The sequence below is a fragment of the Armigeres subalbatus genome, chromosome 2 (genome assembly GCF_024139115.2).
Source record: "Armigeres subalbatus isolate Guangzhou_Male chromosome 2, GZ_Asu_2, whole genome shotgun sequence".
Classification (NCBI taxonomy): Eukaryota; Metazoa; Arthropoda; class Insecta; order Diptera; family Culicidae; genus Armigeres; species Armigeres subalbatus.
Genome location: NC_085140.1, coordinates 397,645,353 through 397,664,018, shown reverse-complemented (window position 1 = coordinate 397,664,018; position 18,666 = coordinate 397,645,353). Strand labels below are relative to the sequence as shown.

General features: G+C 39.5%; 1 protein-coding gene and 1 long non-coding RNA gene across 10 annotated transcripts in view; one reads left to right on the top strand and one right to left on the bottom strand.

Annotated features, from left to right (window-relative positions):
• Positions 1-3,243: 3,243 nt before the first annotated feature.
• LOC134217508 (uncharacterized) lies at positions 3,244-3,571 on the bottom strand. The gene is made up of 2 exons (XR_009981065.1): positions 3,492-3,571; positions 3,244-3,416 (listed from the first exon to the last, which is right to left on the bottom strand). It is a non-coding gene; the product is annotated as an uncharacterized LOC134217508 (long non-coding RNA).
• A 6,143-nt stretch (positions 3,572-9,714) lies between these two features.
• LOC134213255 (uncharacterized) overlaps positions 9,715-18,666 on the top strand; it is a 77,894-nt gene continuing 68,942 nt past the window's right edge. The window contains exons 1-2 of one of the 9 annotated variants that reach the window (XM_062692093.1): positions 9,715-9,899; positions 10,586-11,027. In XM_062692093.1, coding sequence (XP_062548077.1) covers positions 11,011-11,027 — 17 coding nt within the window. In that variant the 5' untranslated portion in view covers positions 9,715-9,899; positions 10,586-11,010. Of the gene's footprint in view, positions 9,985-10,511; positions 11,028-18,666 lie in introns of all 9 variants that reach the window. The other 8 variants (XM_062692091.1, XM_062692094.1, XM_062692089.1 and 5 more) reach the window with 8 other exon arrangements.

Below are 18,666 nucleotides of genomic sequence, written 5' to 3'. Positions count from 1 at the left end.
TTGGACCTTGGCCAACGGAGATGTTCCGGGTTTTCCGAGGGTATGTTAAAAGTGTATTTTTTCTTCTGCTTGTCATTTTATATGACGTTTACTACCATCATGTTTTATGTTTTCCCCAGAAACTAGTACTAATATGCTAGAGAATGCTGGCTGTAGATCCAAAATCCGTTAGGTATACGCAGAGATATGGTCATTTTCGTGAAAACGGTACGGGATTGGCCATACAGCCTGAACAAATGTCACTTTCGCAGAACACCCGGAACCTGTTACAAATTGGCCAGAGAGTCTTTCAGTCCTCAAAATGTATCTTTAATAAAGATCCTATATTCATCGTCTTGGGAAAACATGTATTTTGACACCCATATATGCATGGTTCCAGATGGTGCCAAAACCGGCCCCTCCTGGAAAACCCTTGGAACCTGCTATAAGGGTGGCAGTGGACACTATCATTCTGGAAATGTTTCTGTAATCATCGTCTTGCAAAGCCATGAAGTTAGATACTCATATTTGCATTATCCCGATCTGTTATCATTTCATCATGTTCCCGGAACCGTTTTTACGGCAATGCTCACATCTCTGCGTAGTTTTGATGGATTCTCGATCTACAGCCACCATTGATCGGCATATTAGTTCTAGTTCTTGGAGAAAGCATTAAACATGATGAAAGGAAACGTCACATAAAATGACAAGCAGTTGAAAAAAGGTATCTTGAATATACCCTCGGAAAACCCGGAAGATCTCCGGTGGCCAAGGACCAATCTCAGGTTTTGCAGGAGGACAGTATAGTAGAAAAGTGTCCGCTTCGTATGGTCCCAGTTTTGTCAAAAATGGATTATGCTACGCAAAGTTATGCTGATTTGAATTTGGACATAATTTTACCTATCTCAACCTTTTTGTCTAACCCCTGTAAATGTCAATATGTGTAGTTATTCACTCGCTGCATGTGTTGTACACTCAGAAATTTAAGAAACCATCGATGGAATAAAATCTATACTATTTTCTTATTTATGCAATTTATTCATTGCTTAGTATAAAATGTATACTATCATAGATTAAAAAATAAACTGACACCGATTAACATTAAAGTATTTGCTCCATTGTATAAGGTGTTGACAGTTTGCCTCCACTCCAGTTTGTGAAAAAAATCTGGACTATCCGAAAACATAAAAGTAAAACTTATGTTTTGCCTGCAAATAAATAATTATATAAGGAATAACGCAAATAGCATGAAAGGTAAGATTTCTGAACAAATGTTATCATACTATTCCACTACTTATTGATATTCCGCAGAACATAACTTAGAAACATTTCTTTGCAGGTAATGCCGGGTGCCAGGCCGGAAGCTCGTCTGGTAGATTAAAGATGCTGCTTCCAAAAACAAGAAATGAGGTAAACAGAACGCTTTTTCATAAAATAGGACTACTAATAGCGTGGCATGATTGACATGCATGGTATGCAAAAATGCTTCAGATCCCGAAACGCGGCGGATAACGGTGCCTTCAATGGAAGCGGCAGTTTATGGCGACTTTCAGTTATGTTTGTGCTTTAAGTATACTTATAAGAGAAATGTGATGATGGGCCCGAATTTTTTTATTGTGTTATTGTGAGATTTATGTTGAAATTGTTTCCAAAAAATATTTTAACACGAAATAAAGCTTATCGGAGATCACTTTTCCATTTTCTTTCATTTCTACAAAGCGAAACAAAACAACCGATCAATGCAGAATCCATCTAAAATGTCAACCGAATGAGGTAAAACTAATGTAGATTAAAGTCAACTTATACTATACTCCCAATAAATCAAACTTATACTAACGGAGTATAGTGTGCACCTAAACGAAGGCGGGGTCAACCAGGCGAATAGTCAATTAGAATGACTTTTAATCTATATAGTATAGATTTTTTCCAGAGTGTATCCAGTTTTCCGCGAGCTGTAATGGCCGCCAGCTTGCCTGCGGGTCAGTCTCTGATTTGACACTTGTGGAGGTCAACTGCACCCACCGCTCCGAGAATTCTGACCAATGTGCCATATAAGAAGGTACTGATTCAGTGTATTCAAGCCTTCTTATATACCACATTGATCAAAATGCTCGAATGGTGGGTGGGTACAGTTGACCTCCAGAAACGTCAAATCAGAGATCAACCCGCAGGCAAGCTGGCGGCCATTACCGCTCGCAGAAAACTGGATTGATGGCAGAATAATATCGCAACCGGTTATTCAGAGTATCCGAGAAAGGTCGAACATAAATTCATTAAATTTTCATAAACCCCATCATTGGACACGAATTTTATTTTATTGTTTTGACATTATTTTCTTATATTTTTTTCCCAGTGTTGAATGGTTATGACTGGCTGAACAATGGTTGAAAAAAAAATCTTGCACAGTTATTGTCGCGCTCTTCTCAAACGCTCAGATCTTCGCGGTGGTAACGCGCAAGCAAAGATTGCGCAGCAGCGCGCTCATAAGCTTTACCACAGGGTGCGAGTCTGAGCTGTTTGATTTTTTAAGCCGCCGAATGGGGTTGCCATAGCTGAATAGCCACCGTGTGTAAAATAAATGGGCGCACTCCGGCGCGATTCAACGGAGGCTGAATGAGATGATCACGATCCGAGTGTTTATCATGGGATGCATAATATTACCAAACTGTAGTTTGACAGATTGACTTGTTGATTAAAGCCCCAAACGCAATACAACGGAACGGCGACGGAAACGGAAAATTTGACAGTTAGCCCATATATTTTCTGTCAAATTTGCCGTTTCCGTCGCCGTTCCGTTATATTGCGTTTGGGGCTTAAGAGTCCAATTATGATTCATATTCAGCCATGCGATTATTTATGTTTTGCATTCCCGCATAATCATGAACCGTAAGTGGATTATTTCTCAAATAATTCATGATTATAACAAACTTTGACTCTACTATTCTGTTTATTGTACATATTTAAGATACACCAACCTCTCCATAAATGGTATTTACCGTATGGTTTGTTGTTATTGGTAAATCGACCATATGAGTAATAGGCGGTTAAGTATAATTACTGTATAAAAAAGGATATTTTTCAGTACATTATTTTCGTGATACATCATGTGGTATGGTTCATTTATAATCCGTGTTTCAAATAAGAACAGTAGGGGTTGTTATTTGTTAACCATAGAATGATATATGAAAAAATAACGCACCGTATCCCATATCTTTCATCAGAAGGAAACATTTGTAAATTACTCCACATATTAAATGAAAACACTTGTAGTTTACACTCACATTGTATATTTCCACATTAAATTCATGTTTTCCGTGAAAAATTATGTTAATTTTACGTATAATTTAACATTTATATCAGCGAGTTCTGCATCGTTTATGATTTTTCTCGAGCATCCGGGTCCGGGAAGCCGCATCGAAGGAGAATACGATACTGACCTGCAGAATACACAGAAGAGCAACCACTGGATATTAAATATGAAGAGTATATCTAATATATGTAAAAATACTTACCAAATCATGTCCAAGAAAAATTGAGTCGGTTCTCCAAAAGGTATTTTCTTCCATTTTCTTCCGCTATAGCTGTTGAGAACTGTTGAAACATTTTATTATGCAACAGTATTTGAACACAATATGCAATTTTCATTACTTACCCCTGTTTTTCAGCACGAGAAATTATTTAAAACTGGAGAAACAACGATTCAAAATCAATCTGGTTCTAGTCAACCAGTTTTTTTTTCACAACAAAAACAAAGGCATTTTCATCGAAAGGATGGAAGATAAAGTAGTATAAATAAACAATGAATTATGAGATTATTGCATATGGTATTGTAGATTAAACATGATGTATAGTATTTATTCTACTTCAACGTATAGTTACATTGTAAAGCTACTATTATACAATTAGTAACAGTATTCCTTAATGAAGATGAACAGTAACAAGAGTACTGTAAATCGTTTTTAATTATGCGGGTTGAGTAAGCCATAACTTACAAATCAAGGATGGCGCGGATGGCAACGTTACCGGCGGATGATCAAATGTCAGCAGTTTGAGACCCGATTTAGGAAAATTTTAAAATGATTATATGAAAATAGCAATTGCAATACGTTTAATGGAGATCTTGATCATGTTACCTCAGAGAACAGACGTTGAAGCTGCACTCGCCATTTTGTGATAACTTTTTACCACAAACAAACAGACGTAACAGCTTGAGCATTTTTCTGAAAAATCCATCGCTCAACTCCTCCTCCTCAACTCCTACCACCATCTTGCGAGCATGTTACACGAAACAATGTTTTGCATGACATTGTCACCAGAAGGCGCTGGAGTGAAATGTCAAACTCGAAGAATTACGACGCTAGCGCCTCTAGCTGTGAAACGCGCAATCAATCAAATTCAAATTGATCGTTGAAGTCATGGTCGATGGTAATTTCTCTAGTGTTACGTCTGTTTGTCTGTGTTTTTACTGTTCATTTTGAAATAACTTTGGAATGTCGCCGTTATCCCGTGCAGAATCAGCGCTAGCGTCATCAAAAAATGCCACTGTGCGCTAGTGTCGTTATGCATGCAAGAGCATACCAGCGCCATCGTGTTGTCGAAATAAGATTATGAGTTGCAATGTCGACGTCGATGGCGACACGGTTCGGTGTGTTTGTTCAAAAGATATTTTAGTTACTAGATAAATATTGTCGCTGTCGTCGCTGTCCGGAACATCTTTTGCTGGCGAGGATAGGGGAGCTAAATGTCAAAGAAGGAAAATCCATACGATTTGACAGGTATGTACCACACATGTTTCGGACAGCAGAACAAAGGGAACCGAAGCGACAATCTTTATCTAGTAACTAAAATATCTTTTGTTTGTTCACACATGTTTTGCACACTCAAAAAAATACACACGCTACTATAAAGTGTTTTGCACTTTGATTTGCCCTACTGGTCAAACTTGTGAAATTCTAATGCAAAACACTTTCAGCACAGACAAACAGACGTAACAGCTAGAACAATTTGTTTTAAAATCCATCGCCCAGCTATTTTACCACCACCTAACGGGCATGTTGTACGAAACCAAGTTTAGTACGACAATGTCAACAGAAGGCGCTACTGTAAGATGTCAAATACAAAGGTATACGATGCGCGCGCCCCTGGACGTGAAACTCGCAAGCAGTTGAATTTAAAACGACCGTTGAGCTCATGGTTGATGGGAATTTTCTTAGTGTTACGTCTGTTTGTCTGTGCTTTCAGTAACTCATCATTTCACATATTACCACAGAGAACAGACATTGAGGCTCGAACAAAATTTCGAGCAAAACATGTGAAAAAATCAAACCGAACCTCAACGCCATCGACGTCGACATTGCAACTCACAAACTCTGTTTCACATCACGATGGCGCTGGTGTACTCTTGTATGCAAAACGACATTAGCGCACTGCGGCATTTTTTGATGATGCTAGCGCTGATTCTGCACGGGATAACGGCGACATTCCAAAGTTATTTCAAAATGAACCGTAAAAAATTATTACAACATAGGGAGTGCAGCTTCAACGTCTGTTCTCTGTGATATTACTTTGAACAGCAAAACACTTTCTTCAGAAGTGTTTTATACTTGAGAAAAAATGTTCTTTGCATTGTATTCAAAATGGTATTCTATTGAAATCCAAAAGTATTATGTTTGATTTGCAACGGAAAAAGCTTTGAAAGTGAAGGTTGTTACTTTTCGTTTGCCACGTTTTCAATATTCCAATTAAATTCATATTCGTTAATAAATAAAAATCGTGTATTATTATTCAAATTAAATTTTATTCATTAACATTTTTAGATGTTTATCTATCATAAGTTTACATAATTGAACCACCTGCTATTTTCCGCCTGTGTGTTATTCTCAAACATTTGTCATGTTAATGTTAATAATTCCTCCGGGTTCTATAAAGGGATAGAAAATTTGTATAATGTATACATATGATGATTGCCTGTGTCATTTAAGTGAGTTGTATCTATACCTTTAACAGATCCTCTGATCTGGGTTCCAGGTGACCCAGGTGATGCCTCTGGTGCCAGGTTAACTATGGCCCTTAGAAAATTATTTCCTATTAGTATTCGATTCCTGTATATAATGAAAATAATAGCAATGCATATTAAGAAAAAAATATGAATCACTTCTTCTGAATTAAATGTTATCAATTATACTTACTTTCTGATAGTAAACCTTGTTTGCTGGGAACGTGGGACGCCGTTTTGCTCCTCAACTGCCGAAACACAAGCTCAATATTTTTTCAAAGGTGAACATAGTTTAATAAAGTGTTAAGCACTTCAAACTTCGTGGATTTTGCTTTGACAGTGTCTCCTCAGAATACACTTCGCTGTCAAAAACAATACTATCGAATTGAAAGTGTTTTACACTTCGAAGTCACTGTTACTGACCAGTAGGGCAAAACCAAGTGTATTTCACTTTAATTAAATAATCAACACAGTTGATGTCGAAGAGTGACTGGAAATTGAGTTCTCAAGTGTAATACCTCTTGAAATCAAAGGGTGAAAAAGCTTAATTTGAAAAGTTATACATTTTGAATCGAATTGTGGACCTACCGTGCAAACTCAAACTTCGGACGCTTAAGCACTTTCTGATATAAAATCATCCAGTTTACTCGCATTTTTAATCACATTGTTTAAATCACCATTGCAATCATCATGTAAAGTATTCATCTTTGGACTACGTGTTTAATATGTGCAAGATATTGCGAAGAATGTTTGCAATTCATGAAAATGTCCGGCTTCTGTTTTACTCAAACCTCGGACACCGGCGGGGTTGAATTCATATTTCGGACACAAAGATTCAAATTTCGGACACCAGATTACACAGTACCGGTAAGAATAATTGAAAACAATTCCCACTGCATAGCACAGACTGTCTTTCAATTATTTCGTTGTATTGTTTTTACATGTCTTATTAGAATGTAACTATACTAAAACAAGCTAAAACTATTAGTCCTTCTTACCCAGCTTGACGAAACATTTCGATGAAATATTTCAGAAAATTTCCCATACGAATTGAAGCGTCCGAAGTTTGAGTGCGTCCGAAATTTGATTCTCCACTGTACTTTGATATTCAAGTGCAAGGAATCTTGGATCGAGCGTTTGGATTATTTTCAGTGCAGTAAATTTTGTTCGAGCCTCCATGTCTGTTCTCTGTGATGTTACTCTCAATGCGTTATTATTTTCGAAGAATTTACATGTAGCTGAATTAAGGCTAAGTAAAATGCTTATTAAAGGTTTAACGAATCAGGTAATAAAGTTGTTTTTCAAAATGAGATGTTGTAGCTGTATAACTTCTCCGAAATTGTGTGAACAAAGCCTGAACAGAAGTTGCGATAAGAAATAGTACAGACATAATTCAACGCAGTGCTGAACTGAATCATCACATTGATGTTAGTTAAACTAGTGAATGTTTGTTGGGTATATACCGCACAGGCCACTTTGGCCTTAGACCACAGAGAACAGACGGTGAAGCTGCACTTGCCATGTTGTGATAACTTTTTACTGTTCATTTTGAAATAACTTTGGAATGGCGCCGTTATTCCACAGACGTAACACAAGAGAAAGTATCATCGACCATGACTTTAACGACCAATTTAAATTTGATTGATTGCGCGTTTCACAACTAGAGGCGCTAGTATCGTAATCCTTCGAGTTTGACATTTCACTCTAGCGCCTTCTGGTGACAATGTCATACGAAACATCGTTTCGTGTAACAAGCTCGCAAGATGGTGGTAGAGAAGTTGAGCGACGAATTTTTTAGTAAATTGTTCAAGCTGTTACGTCTGTTTGTCTGTGGTTATTCCGTGCATAATCAGCGCTAGCGTCATCAAAAAATGCCACTGTGCGCTAGTGTTGTTATGCATGCAAGAGCATACCAGCGCCATCGAGTTGGCAAAATGAGATTGTGAGTTGCAATGTCCATGGCGTTGAGGTTCGGTGTGTTTATTTACACATGTTTTGCAAGAAATTTTGTTCGAGCCTGTTCGGAATGAACACTAGCGCTAAAAAGTAAAATACGGAAAATTCTCAATAGCATTCTTAGCACACTAGCACCACAGAGAACAGACATGGAGACTCGAACAAAATTTCTTGAAGTCGTTTTGAAGTATGTCGTTATGCCCCCGTTGCCCGGTGCTAGTGTGCTGATAAATATGGTAAAAACTTGCCGTGTTTTACTTTTTAGCGCTAGTGCTCATTCCGAATTGCTCCTAGGCTCGCTCCAAGGTGGCAGCACTACATTGTTTATGAAGTGTATGCCAACGCTATCACTTCGTGAGATTGAGTTCTTGTGTCGGGCAGCCGGCGTTGGCGGCGCTGAGGTGAGATTTAAATCTTTACACACGTTTTTACCGAAATTTTGTTCGAGCATCCATGTCTGTTCTCTGTGACAACATGGCGAGTGCAGCTTCAACGTCTGTTCTCTGTGCTAGCACCGCGCAACGGAGGTATAACGACATACCTCAAAAATACCAGTTCAAAGTTTTACACAACTTCGCGACCTAAGATGAACGTCTGTTTTCTGTGCTTTTATTTCGACCAACAGTCATTTCAAAATCGTTTCCACCACGTATAGATGTCGTTTTATAGTTTCAATTTATCAAATGCAGATGTCGTCTGTCATTCTAGTACTGCATTACGACGCGCACCAGCTCTTGGTTCCGAAAATGGACATAAGGGTTGCTGACGTTCAATCACCTTTCTCTTTCAAGCGCATTGAAAAGATGTGGTTTGTTTTCATCGGGAAACGTTTCCCGATGAAAACAAACCCTATCCTTCGTAGGCGATTGAAAGAGAGAGATGATTGAACGTCAGCAACCTCTATTGTCAAAAGAGAGAAAAATCACGCATTTTTTGTCGCCTGACAGTTCGTCACGTGAGGGTCGTCCATGATTGACTTCAACATTTTGTAGGGAGGGTGCAGGCGTGTTTGATTAATATATATTTTTTTAAATTTTCAATGTTTCTGTAATAGGAAAAAGATAGCAGAATGCTTTTGAGAAATTTCAATGGAAATGATTATTAATATAAAAGACAAGAATTATTCTTCTCAGGGCCATAAACTAAGGGGTAAAATGGTTTTATCATTGTTTATACAAAACTATTTTAAAAAGATCCTTAATCCTTAGTACAAACATAGTACGAGGGAGGGGGCTCTTCTTCTTATTGGTATTACATCTCTCATTGATACATTGCCGTCTCGCTGCTTAGTGTTCATTAAGCACTTCCATAGTTTATTAACCGCGAGGTTTCGAAGCCAAGTAACCATTTTTGCATTCTAACACAGGCTAACACGATGATAATTCTATGCCCGGAGAAGTCGGGTCAATTTCCAAACCGAAATCAGCATGGTCTTGCTTTATAGCCGCGTATCTTACCGCTAGGCTAAGGTTGGGTCCTTGGAGGGAGGGTTCAAACCAGAAAAATGTATTACGTAATTAGTGTGTTACCCCTCAATATAATTTCCACTGACAGTCGCACAGCATCATCTCGCGTTGTTTTTCTCGCGCATTCGTGAATTCGCGAATACGAAAGTAATGCCTCTACTCACTCTTATGGCAAAATCTCATTGCTATCTGTCAGACTGTGCGTGAAACATGGCCGCCAATCACCCATTCTTGTTCCTCCACAGTAAAATCCCATAAGGAACTGTCAGACTGTGCGTGAAGCATTTACCTTCGTAGTCGCGAATCGTGATTAACGTCCCCAGTCGGCCACTACCATTTTCGTCGTCGTGTCGTACTCGTAGTAGTAAACTGTGCACTCGTTTGTCGGTCGGTCGGTTGTTTTCGTTCCACTCACTCATTCAGTTCTGCGATTCGCGACGCGACGGAACGCAGTTCGTTTTCGTAGTAAAAGGACGGTCGATCGCAGTGTGTAGTAAAACTCGGTACCCACCTTTGGAGCTGCTCTGCGGGCTGCTGTGTTGTGTGTGTAGAAAAAAATTGCACTGTTTCTTGGATGCTCAGTCCACTGTGGGTCACAGATTGTTATCTCGAGCGAAAATTTGTATAGTGCTACATGCAGCTCGACGGATTTTAAAACAAAGATCTGGAGATAAAATCGATATCTGTCGAAAAGCAAAACACAATGCCCTTTAATTTGGAACAATGTAAAAATCAGTTCAGGATACCGTATAAATCTGCTTACGACGCTGTGGTTGTTCTGTACCTATCTAATTAAAATCAATTATGAAAAGTGCTATCTGACATCAGTTGCGAAACCTTCACTTTCATTGTCTGTGCATTAATCCTAAGCATTAAAATTATTTTAGAAGTACCGAAATCAGTACCTATAGGTATACGAATACGAACGCGCTACCTCATGTAAAGTAACTCAAATTTTTGAAATATATTTGTGATAATATAACTAAACTGTTACGATATAAAAGATCTGAATTAGCATTATCGCAATGTCATACATTATTATGTAATTCAAAATGATTATCTTATTTTTATGTCATTAATGAATACCTAATAAGCATTTGAATTTCAATCTGTAGCCCATAGTCTGGCCCTCTGTGTTCCATGTCGGACTGCTGATATTAATTTTCGCGTTTTTGTAATCGAACGGAAGGAAAAATATGGAAGTGCTCTAGCGATATCATTTGCCAACGGGGATAATTTGGTTCTACGTGTCCGGTAATCCAAAAATCGTGAAATCTTATCGTGAAAATCCTGGAAGAAAGCAGTCGAAAAAGTGATCCTATTCTAGCCATTCCAATGCCAATCAATTTTGTGAGTGATAATCTGAGAAATAGAGAGAAATGTTATAAAAAGTAAGGGCTGTTTTGTGAATAAATCAGAAAATAATCTTTGAAAAAGCTTTATCCTGCCAAGTGCGATAAGTGTTTCTGAAACAGAAGAAAAAGGGCACTTGCCAGCCATCGGAGGCGCAGTGGTCTACGCCCCATTTTCGCACATCCTTGCTTACGGAGAAAAATATTGCCCTTCGCAGCACCATTGGCAGAGCAAGAAATTCCTCGGATCCCAGAAAGTGTCATGAACTCCCGAATAAAGTGAGTATCTTTCAGTGGATAGAATAAAAATAACTATGTATGATAATAAATAACTATGTCTTGTTTAAATGTGATTGTCTATGAACATTCCTCCCAGCTTCCTGGATATCAAAGGAAGTGCTAATGGAAAAGCTGCATCCTCCTCCAACCCGCAAAATCTGTAGCTATTTGCTATGGGGGTTGATCATGCGGGATATTCCATCAGGAGAGCGTAATTAAAAAAGACTACTTCTGCTGATGGATGACGACTACGACAACAGAACAGAGTGTTGCTGGTGTTATACAAAGAAGGGTGTGGGTGGAAAGATGGGCGACGGTTGACGGACGACACAATCGTCATCATCGTCAGTAGAAACAGCAGAACGGCTGAAAAGTGGAAGACCTTGAGCAGATGGCAGTGATGCCAGTGCTGTGGGCCGTTTATTTTGTTTTGGTTTGAATATTTTCTGTGCGTCTCCAACGATTCACAGTGCATCGGCTGTATGGCAGACTGTGCCTTTATTTTTAAGAATTTTCAGGACTGCAACAACAGTTGCAAATTTCGCTATTTTTGAGAATTTCGCAGATTTGCTGCTCCAGTCGCGAAAATTGCGATTCCTTAAAATGTTGTCGCAAAAATCTCGGATTTATATTATTGCACTTTTTCAAAAATTGCGACTTTCGAATTTTATGAAATTATAATTATGTTTAGAACTCACAGGTAAAAAAAAATTAAAAAATGTAATTTATTAATAAAATTTCTGATACTTTTTTGCCAAAGCAGGCGCTTAATGATACATATTATTAGCTTTTTGGTATGGGATCAATCCTTAGGTGGCATAATGAAGTGAATTAGCATTTTCGAATAGGTTTTTGCCAAATCTTATAAGGTTTTTTCTTTAAGTGTAGTCTTCGTTTCTAATATTTTTTCAGTGATTCCTATAAATGTAGCGAAAATCGCGAATTATTACCCTCTCATCGGATATGTTATTTTGATGCGAATGGTGGGCTTACGCCAATAGCATTGCAATGGCAATCAAAGACATATCCAATGAATTATTGGCAGTGGCTGATTTTCTACCCGCCGCTACCACATCCAGGCGCTATCGTATATGCGCAAATAGCCGGCAAGAGTTAATCGCCAGAAGTTTGTATGGCGAAAGACATCTAACGCAGGTTTTCTCAACAGTAGGAACTTTTCATGAAAAACTATTTGGTACCGGTTATGTAGGAAGGTGTCCGCTACTACGCCTACCAAATATATTTTTGATTTATTCATCATCAGACTAAGGCCGGAGTGGCCTGTGCTGCACATAAAAGACTTCTCCATTCAGCTCGGTTCAAGGCTGCACTTCGCCAACCACGCAGTCTGCGGAGGGTCCGCAAGTCGTCCTCCACCTGATCGATCCACCTTGCCCACTGTGCACCTCGCCTTCTTGTTCCCGTCGGATCGTTGTCGAGAACCATTTTCACCGGATTACTGTCCGACATTCTGGCTACGTGCCCGACCCACCGCAGTCTTCCGATTTTCGCGGTGTGAACGATGGATGGTTCTCCCAACAGCTGATGCAACTCGTGGTTCATTCGCCTCCTCCACGTACCGTCCGCCATCTGCACCCCACCATAGATGGTACGCAACACTTTCCTTTCGAAAACTCCCAGTGCGCGTTGGTCCTCCACGAGCATCGTCCAGGTCTCGTGTCCGTAGAGAACTACCGGTCTTATAAGCGTTTTGTAGATAGTCAGTTTGGTACGGCGGCGAACTCTATTCGATTTGGCGTCTTGCGGAGTCCAAAGTACGTACGATTTCCAGCCACTATGCGTCTCCGAATTTCTCTGCTGGTATCGTTATCGGCGGTCACCAGTGAGCCCAAGTACACGAATTCTTCAACCACCTCGATTTCGTCACCACCGATAGAAACTCGTGGTGGGTGGCTCACATTGACCTCTCTTGAGCCTCTTCCTATCATGTACTTCGTCTTCGACGTGTTGATGACTAGTCCAATCCGTTTAGCTTCGCTTTTCAGTCTGATGTAGGCTTCCTCCATCCTCTCAAAGTTACGTGCCATGATATCAATGTCGTCGGCGAAGCCAAATAACTGGACGGACTTCGTAAAAATCGTACCACTCGTGTCAATCCCTGCCCTTCGTATTACTCCCCCCAAAGCGATGTTGAATAGCAGACACGAAAGACCATCACCTTGCCGTAACCCTCTACGGGTTTCGAAGGGACTCGAGAATGCCCCTGAAACTCGAACTACGCACATCACCCGATCCATCGTCGCCTTGATCAACCGTATCAGTTTATCCGGAAATCCGTTTTCGTGCATTAGCTGCCATAGCTGGTCCCGATCGATTGTATCATATGCGGCTTTGAAGTCGATAAATAGATGATGGCACGTTGTATTCGCGGCATTTCTGCAATACCTGACGTATGGCGAACACCTGGTATGTGGTAGAGGAATCTATGACAAAAGGTCGAAAGTCAAAAGGTCGAAAGGACAAAAGGTCAAATGACAAAAGGTCGAATGACAAAAGGTCGAAAGACAAAAGGTCGAAGGACAAAAGGTCGAAAAGACAAAACGTCGAAAGGGACAAAAAATCCAACGGGACAAAAGGTCGAAAAGGACAAAACGTCGAAAGGGACAAAAGGTCTATCAAGAACAAGTTAATAACAAGTTGGGTGTATTCCAAATGAATTTATGAAATGCATTTAACTTTAAGCAGAAATAACGCACTCATCTAATCAATCAAAGTTGAAGAATGAGCAATTTTCTAAGAAGGAGTAATTACTATAAGACAATATTATGATGCATGATGGTTACCAAAAAACGAATTAGTAGAAGTAAAAGGAAGACATTTTTTTTTAAACCGTGTAACATTTTCCCCTAAATAAGACGCTCGCAAATAATTATTAAAAGATTGTTAATAAGAAATGAATAAAGCTTGCATTTCGCGAGACAGAGTTGTCCTATACTACGCAGGCGCACGCATTGAAAATACACCGGCGTATAATACACGCCGGTGTATTTGATCGAAGTGTCATTTAGAAAACTCAAACATCCATCTATTAGTGATACTTATTGAATAAATTTTATTTAATTGTTAAAAATTGTAAAAACAAAATAGCAGAGTTTTTGCTAACTGTGTAGGTCAACTCTGGCTCTGGTGCGAGATTGATTCTCTCCGTATCAGTTTCTTGTCAATTTCAAACTTATGTTCCTTTCGACCTGTTGTCCCCTTCGACGTTTTGTCCCGTTCGACGTTTTGTCCTTTCGACCTTTTGTCCCTTTTGACCTTTTGTCCTTTTCGACCATTTGTCCCTTCGACCTTTTGTCTTTCGACGTTTTGTCCTTCGACCTTTTGTCCTTTCGACGTTTTGTCTTTCGACCTTTTGTCCCTAACCCGTGGTAGAGCGTTCACCTATAAATCCCGCCTGGTACTGCCCCACGAACTCTCTTGCAATTGGTGTTAGTCGACGGCATAAAATTTGGGAGAGTACCTTGAAGGCGGCGTTCAGCAATGTGATTGCGCGGTAGTTGCTACAATCCAGCTTATCGCCCTTTTTGTAGATGGGACACACGACATCTTCCATCCACTCCTGCGGCAGAACCTCATCCTCCCAAACCTTGGTAATCAATCAATGCAGCGCTCTAGCCAGTGCTTCACCACCGTATTTAAACAGCTCTCCTGGTAGTTGGTCAACTCCAGGGGCTTTGTTGTTTTTCAGCCGGCCGATCTCCTCCTGGATTTCCTGGAGATTCGGAGCCGGAAGTCGCATGTCCTGCGCGCGTGCTCCTAGGTTCATTACCATACCGCCACCGTTGACTGCCATATCGCCATTCAGGTGCTCTTCGTAGTGCTGCCGCCACCTTTGGATCACCTCACGCTCGTTCGTAAGAAGGTTCCCGTTTATGTCCTTACACATATCGGGCTGTGGCACGTGGCCCTTACGTGAACGGTTCAACTTCTCATAGAACTTTCGTGCGTTATTAGCGCGGTACAGTTCCTCCGTCTCTTCACGGTCTCGATCTTCCTGCTGGCGCTTTTTCCTCCGGAAAATCGAGTTTTGTCTGTTCCGCGCCCGTTTGTATCGTGCCTCGTTCGCCCTCGTGCGATGTTGCAGCAATCTCGCCCATGCTGCATTCTTCTCCTCAACTAACTGCTTACATTCGCCGTCATACCAGTCCTTTCTCTGATCCGGAGCCACCGTGCCTAGTGCAGCGGTTGCGGTGCTTCCAATGGCGGATCGAATATCTCTCCAGCCATCTTCAAGAGATGCTGCGCCTAGCTGCTCTTCCGTTGGGAGTGCCACTTCCAGCTGCTGCGCGTAGTCTTGGGCTAGTCTACCGTCTTGTAGCCGCCCAATGTTTAGTCGCGGTGGACGACCCCGACGCGTGTTGATAACCGTCGAGAGTTTTGAGCGCAGACATACTGCGACGAGGTAGTGGTCGGATTCAATATTCGCACTGCGGTAGGTGCGTACGTTCGTGATGTCGGAGAAAATATATTTTCGATAAAGGTGCTTAATTTTGAAATATTTAACCTTAGATGCCTTTCGTTATACTGATTTCCAAAAAATAACTCCTAGTGTGCCGCTGTAAGCACGCTCAAAGCAGGCGATTCATTGAAGTGGTACCACATGTTGGCTTTTGTTTGGTTCCGCGTCACATATCTGGCATTGACGCACTTATTTTACGCGTGTGCATGTGATCCGGCAAACATAGTGTCTTGGAGCCTCAGCAGTCAGGCTGAGGCCTTTTTAATCAGTGATAATGATATGAGATCTCTTCTTTTCGGCAAAACATACTTTTCTGATGCGTTCCCTGTGATTATGAGTCGTAGCTACGCCTAAAACTAGCTAGATAAGTTGATTAAAAATGTGTTGGATTCACTGAGTTTTATCAAAACTGGGAACGTGGCGCTAGTATTATTTTGTTATGTTTAAATTTAAAGAAACATAATAAAAAATACCACATATGTGCATACATGATCATTTTTATGACGGCTTCGTTCTCGATAGAATAGAGTACGGGGCAAGAGTACGCACTTAGTTTTCAATCGAACATGCGGACCTTATGAAACAAGCTTCTGCATATCAAATCAATGTCGCCGATTCGTATACTCTTCCTTTATGTTACCCAGTGGAAAAAAATAGATATAATTAAATTCGTTTCAGCAGAACCCTTATCACCGACAAACCGACGTGCCTTCCCATATACAGTTCTTCAAATGTCTTGGCAATCACTCTTCTTTCATTACCTAGCTCCATCTACGCGATGGTTTACACAACAGCTTTCACAAGTGTGCGGGCAAACTTGGTCATGCACTCTTTGGTTTATTTCATCAGCTCCCACATAATAATCAATATTCGATATTATAAATATCGAGAACTTTATGATAGGATTCGTTCGCCAAATGAAAAACATTCGACTTTCGAAAATGTGTGTAATGATCGTAAAGTCTTCAATGTCGATTTAAGCATCAAAAAAGATTTTTTATTTCTTGGTTATTTTTATCTACATCGCTGTGTAGATTGTTCGAAACGTGCATATAATGTTGACGTCGAACAGCTGGTGAATTGCGCGCATTTTGTTTTTTCTTCTTCTCGACTTTTTCTATCAAATGAACGTTAATGTCAAGCCCGCAGTCCACTGTTTGTCATAATGACAAATATTTGTCAAGTTGATCCGGACATCTATCAAACCGATTAGAAATCGATATGGATATCAGGCTGACTTGACAAATATTTGTCATTATGACAAACAGTGTACTGATAGCTTCAGTAATGACAGAACGAGTTACTGGAGTTACTACACTCGGAGTAAAACGATTGTATTATTTTTTGCCAATTTTAGAATCAGAGAGGCCCGTCGGTTTGTCGGTGCCCTTATTGCAAGACACCTAAAAAACGCACTCTTACCCCAATGGTGGAGTAAGAGTGCGCATTGGGTGGGGTAAGAGTGCGCACATTTCCAATAATGTGTTTTAAGTATTAATTATCACAAAACGGATCTACAGTCAAACCTCCATGAGTCGATATTGAAGGGACCATCGACTCATGGAAATATCGATATGTGGAACAGGAAATCTATAGAAAGTTGTTTGAAGGGACCATCACAGTAACCCAGAAAACATTTTTTAATATGGCATATTTTGCTTCCATGAGTCGATATCGAGTCATAGAACATCGACTCATGGAGGTTTTACTGTAATAACATTTAATTGATGTTTACTGAAAGTATATTGTGGAATGTTTAAAGATTACGTAACTCTGAAAGAGGGAGTGTAGCAACCTGATGTATACAATCCTCATCCTCAGTAGAGTACTACCCCTTAAAAAATTTGTTTGCGTTAAGCTGTCACTTTGACACTGCGTTTATGTGTATCCGTTAGTTAGGACTTCTGCAAGCGGGAGAAGAACTTCCGTTACGACTTGTAAACTCATTCACGACCAAACCGTCGCGCATTAATCACGTCTACTTTTGTTTAGTTAAAAACGTGATTCGATATACAGTCACTCTCAAAATTGAGCGTACAGTATAGATTAGTTGACTACATTCGAAAATTCCAAAGGAAATTTAATTTTTGGCTCGGTTGTTTTTAATGCATTTCAATATTCATCCCTTCCTTCAATGTATGCGTACATAAAATTGTTGCAATTTTTTCTCTAAAGTTCATTTATTTGAAAATAATCTCAAAATACGCCTATTAGAAGTGACAAAATTGAGCGTACAGCGAATTTTTTTCTATTAAATTCTTATTATAAACACGATTAATGTATTTCAATATTGTTTTTTTCATGATTATATTTATAATAATAAACATCCGCTACTTAAACATTCAATGTTTTTGAAATTAAACCATGTTTTGGTCAAAATGGCGAACAAGTAAGATGTATAAACCAAGATGAATACACCACTAGGTGTTCCAATCTGCCAAATTCACGATTCAGCCATCTTGGATTTTAGTATGGGAGAGCCAGCCGGTTTGTTGTCGTTTTGCACTGAAAATGAATTTTTCACCCCCGCCTTCTTCTCTTCCACAAACTAAGCACATTGCAACACCTAGCTGTGTATTCATCTTGGTATAAACAATGCTATTTAACAATTCAATGCTGCTGGGCAAAATAGATGCTTTAAGATATGGATTTCACCAGCATCGTGTCTTATATATGATAGATAATCGAAATCGAGCGAGACATACGATAAATTTGGGAAAATTCAGTCGGTAAATGATGAAAACAGATGTAAACGTACAGAGAAAACGACAAATGTTGGGAATGACATATTTCAAATTAAGTATAACTTTATTTAAAAGTCGATGTATAGGTAGCTTATAAGCTCAGGATACTCATTAATAATAATATTAATAAAACAGCAGCACACAGATAAATTATAAGATGTCATTTTATATTTTAAGACTCAGTCACCGTAGGAACAAATTTGGTTGAAACATTTAAATTCACCAAGATATCATTAAATAAGCTGCCGAACTCTTAAGAAAGTTTATTTTTACTCGCCACATGGAAATCATCCAATTGTATTCCTTATGGTAACAGATCGTGGAGTTCAATCCAAATTTAATTATGAAATTACGATTTTAAGCTATCTTTTCAACATTCAATCAGAAATGCTCTACAGGGTTGAAAAGCTGTTTT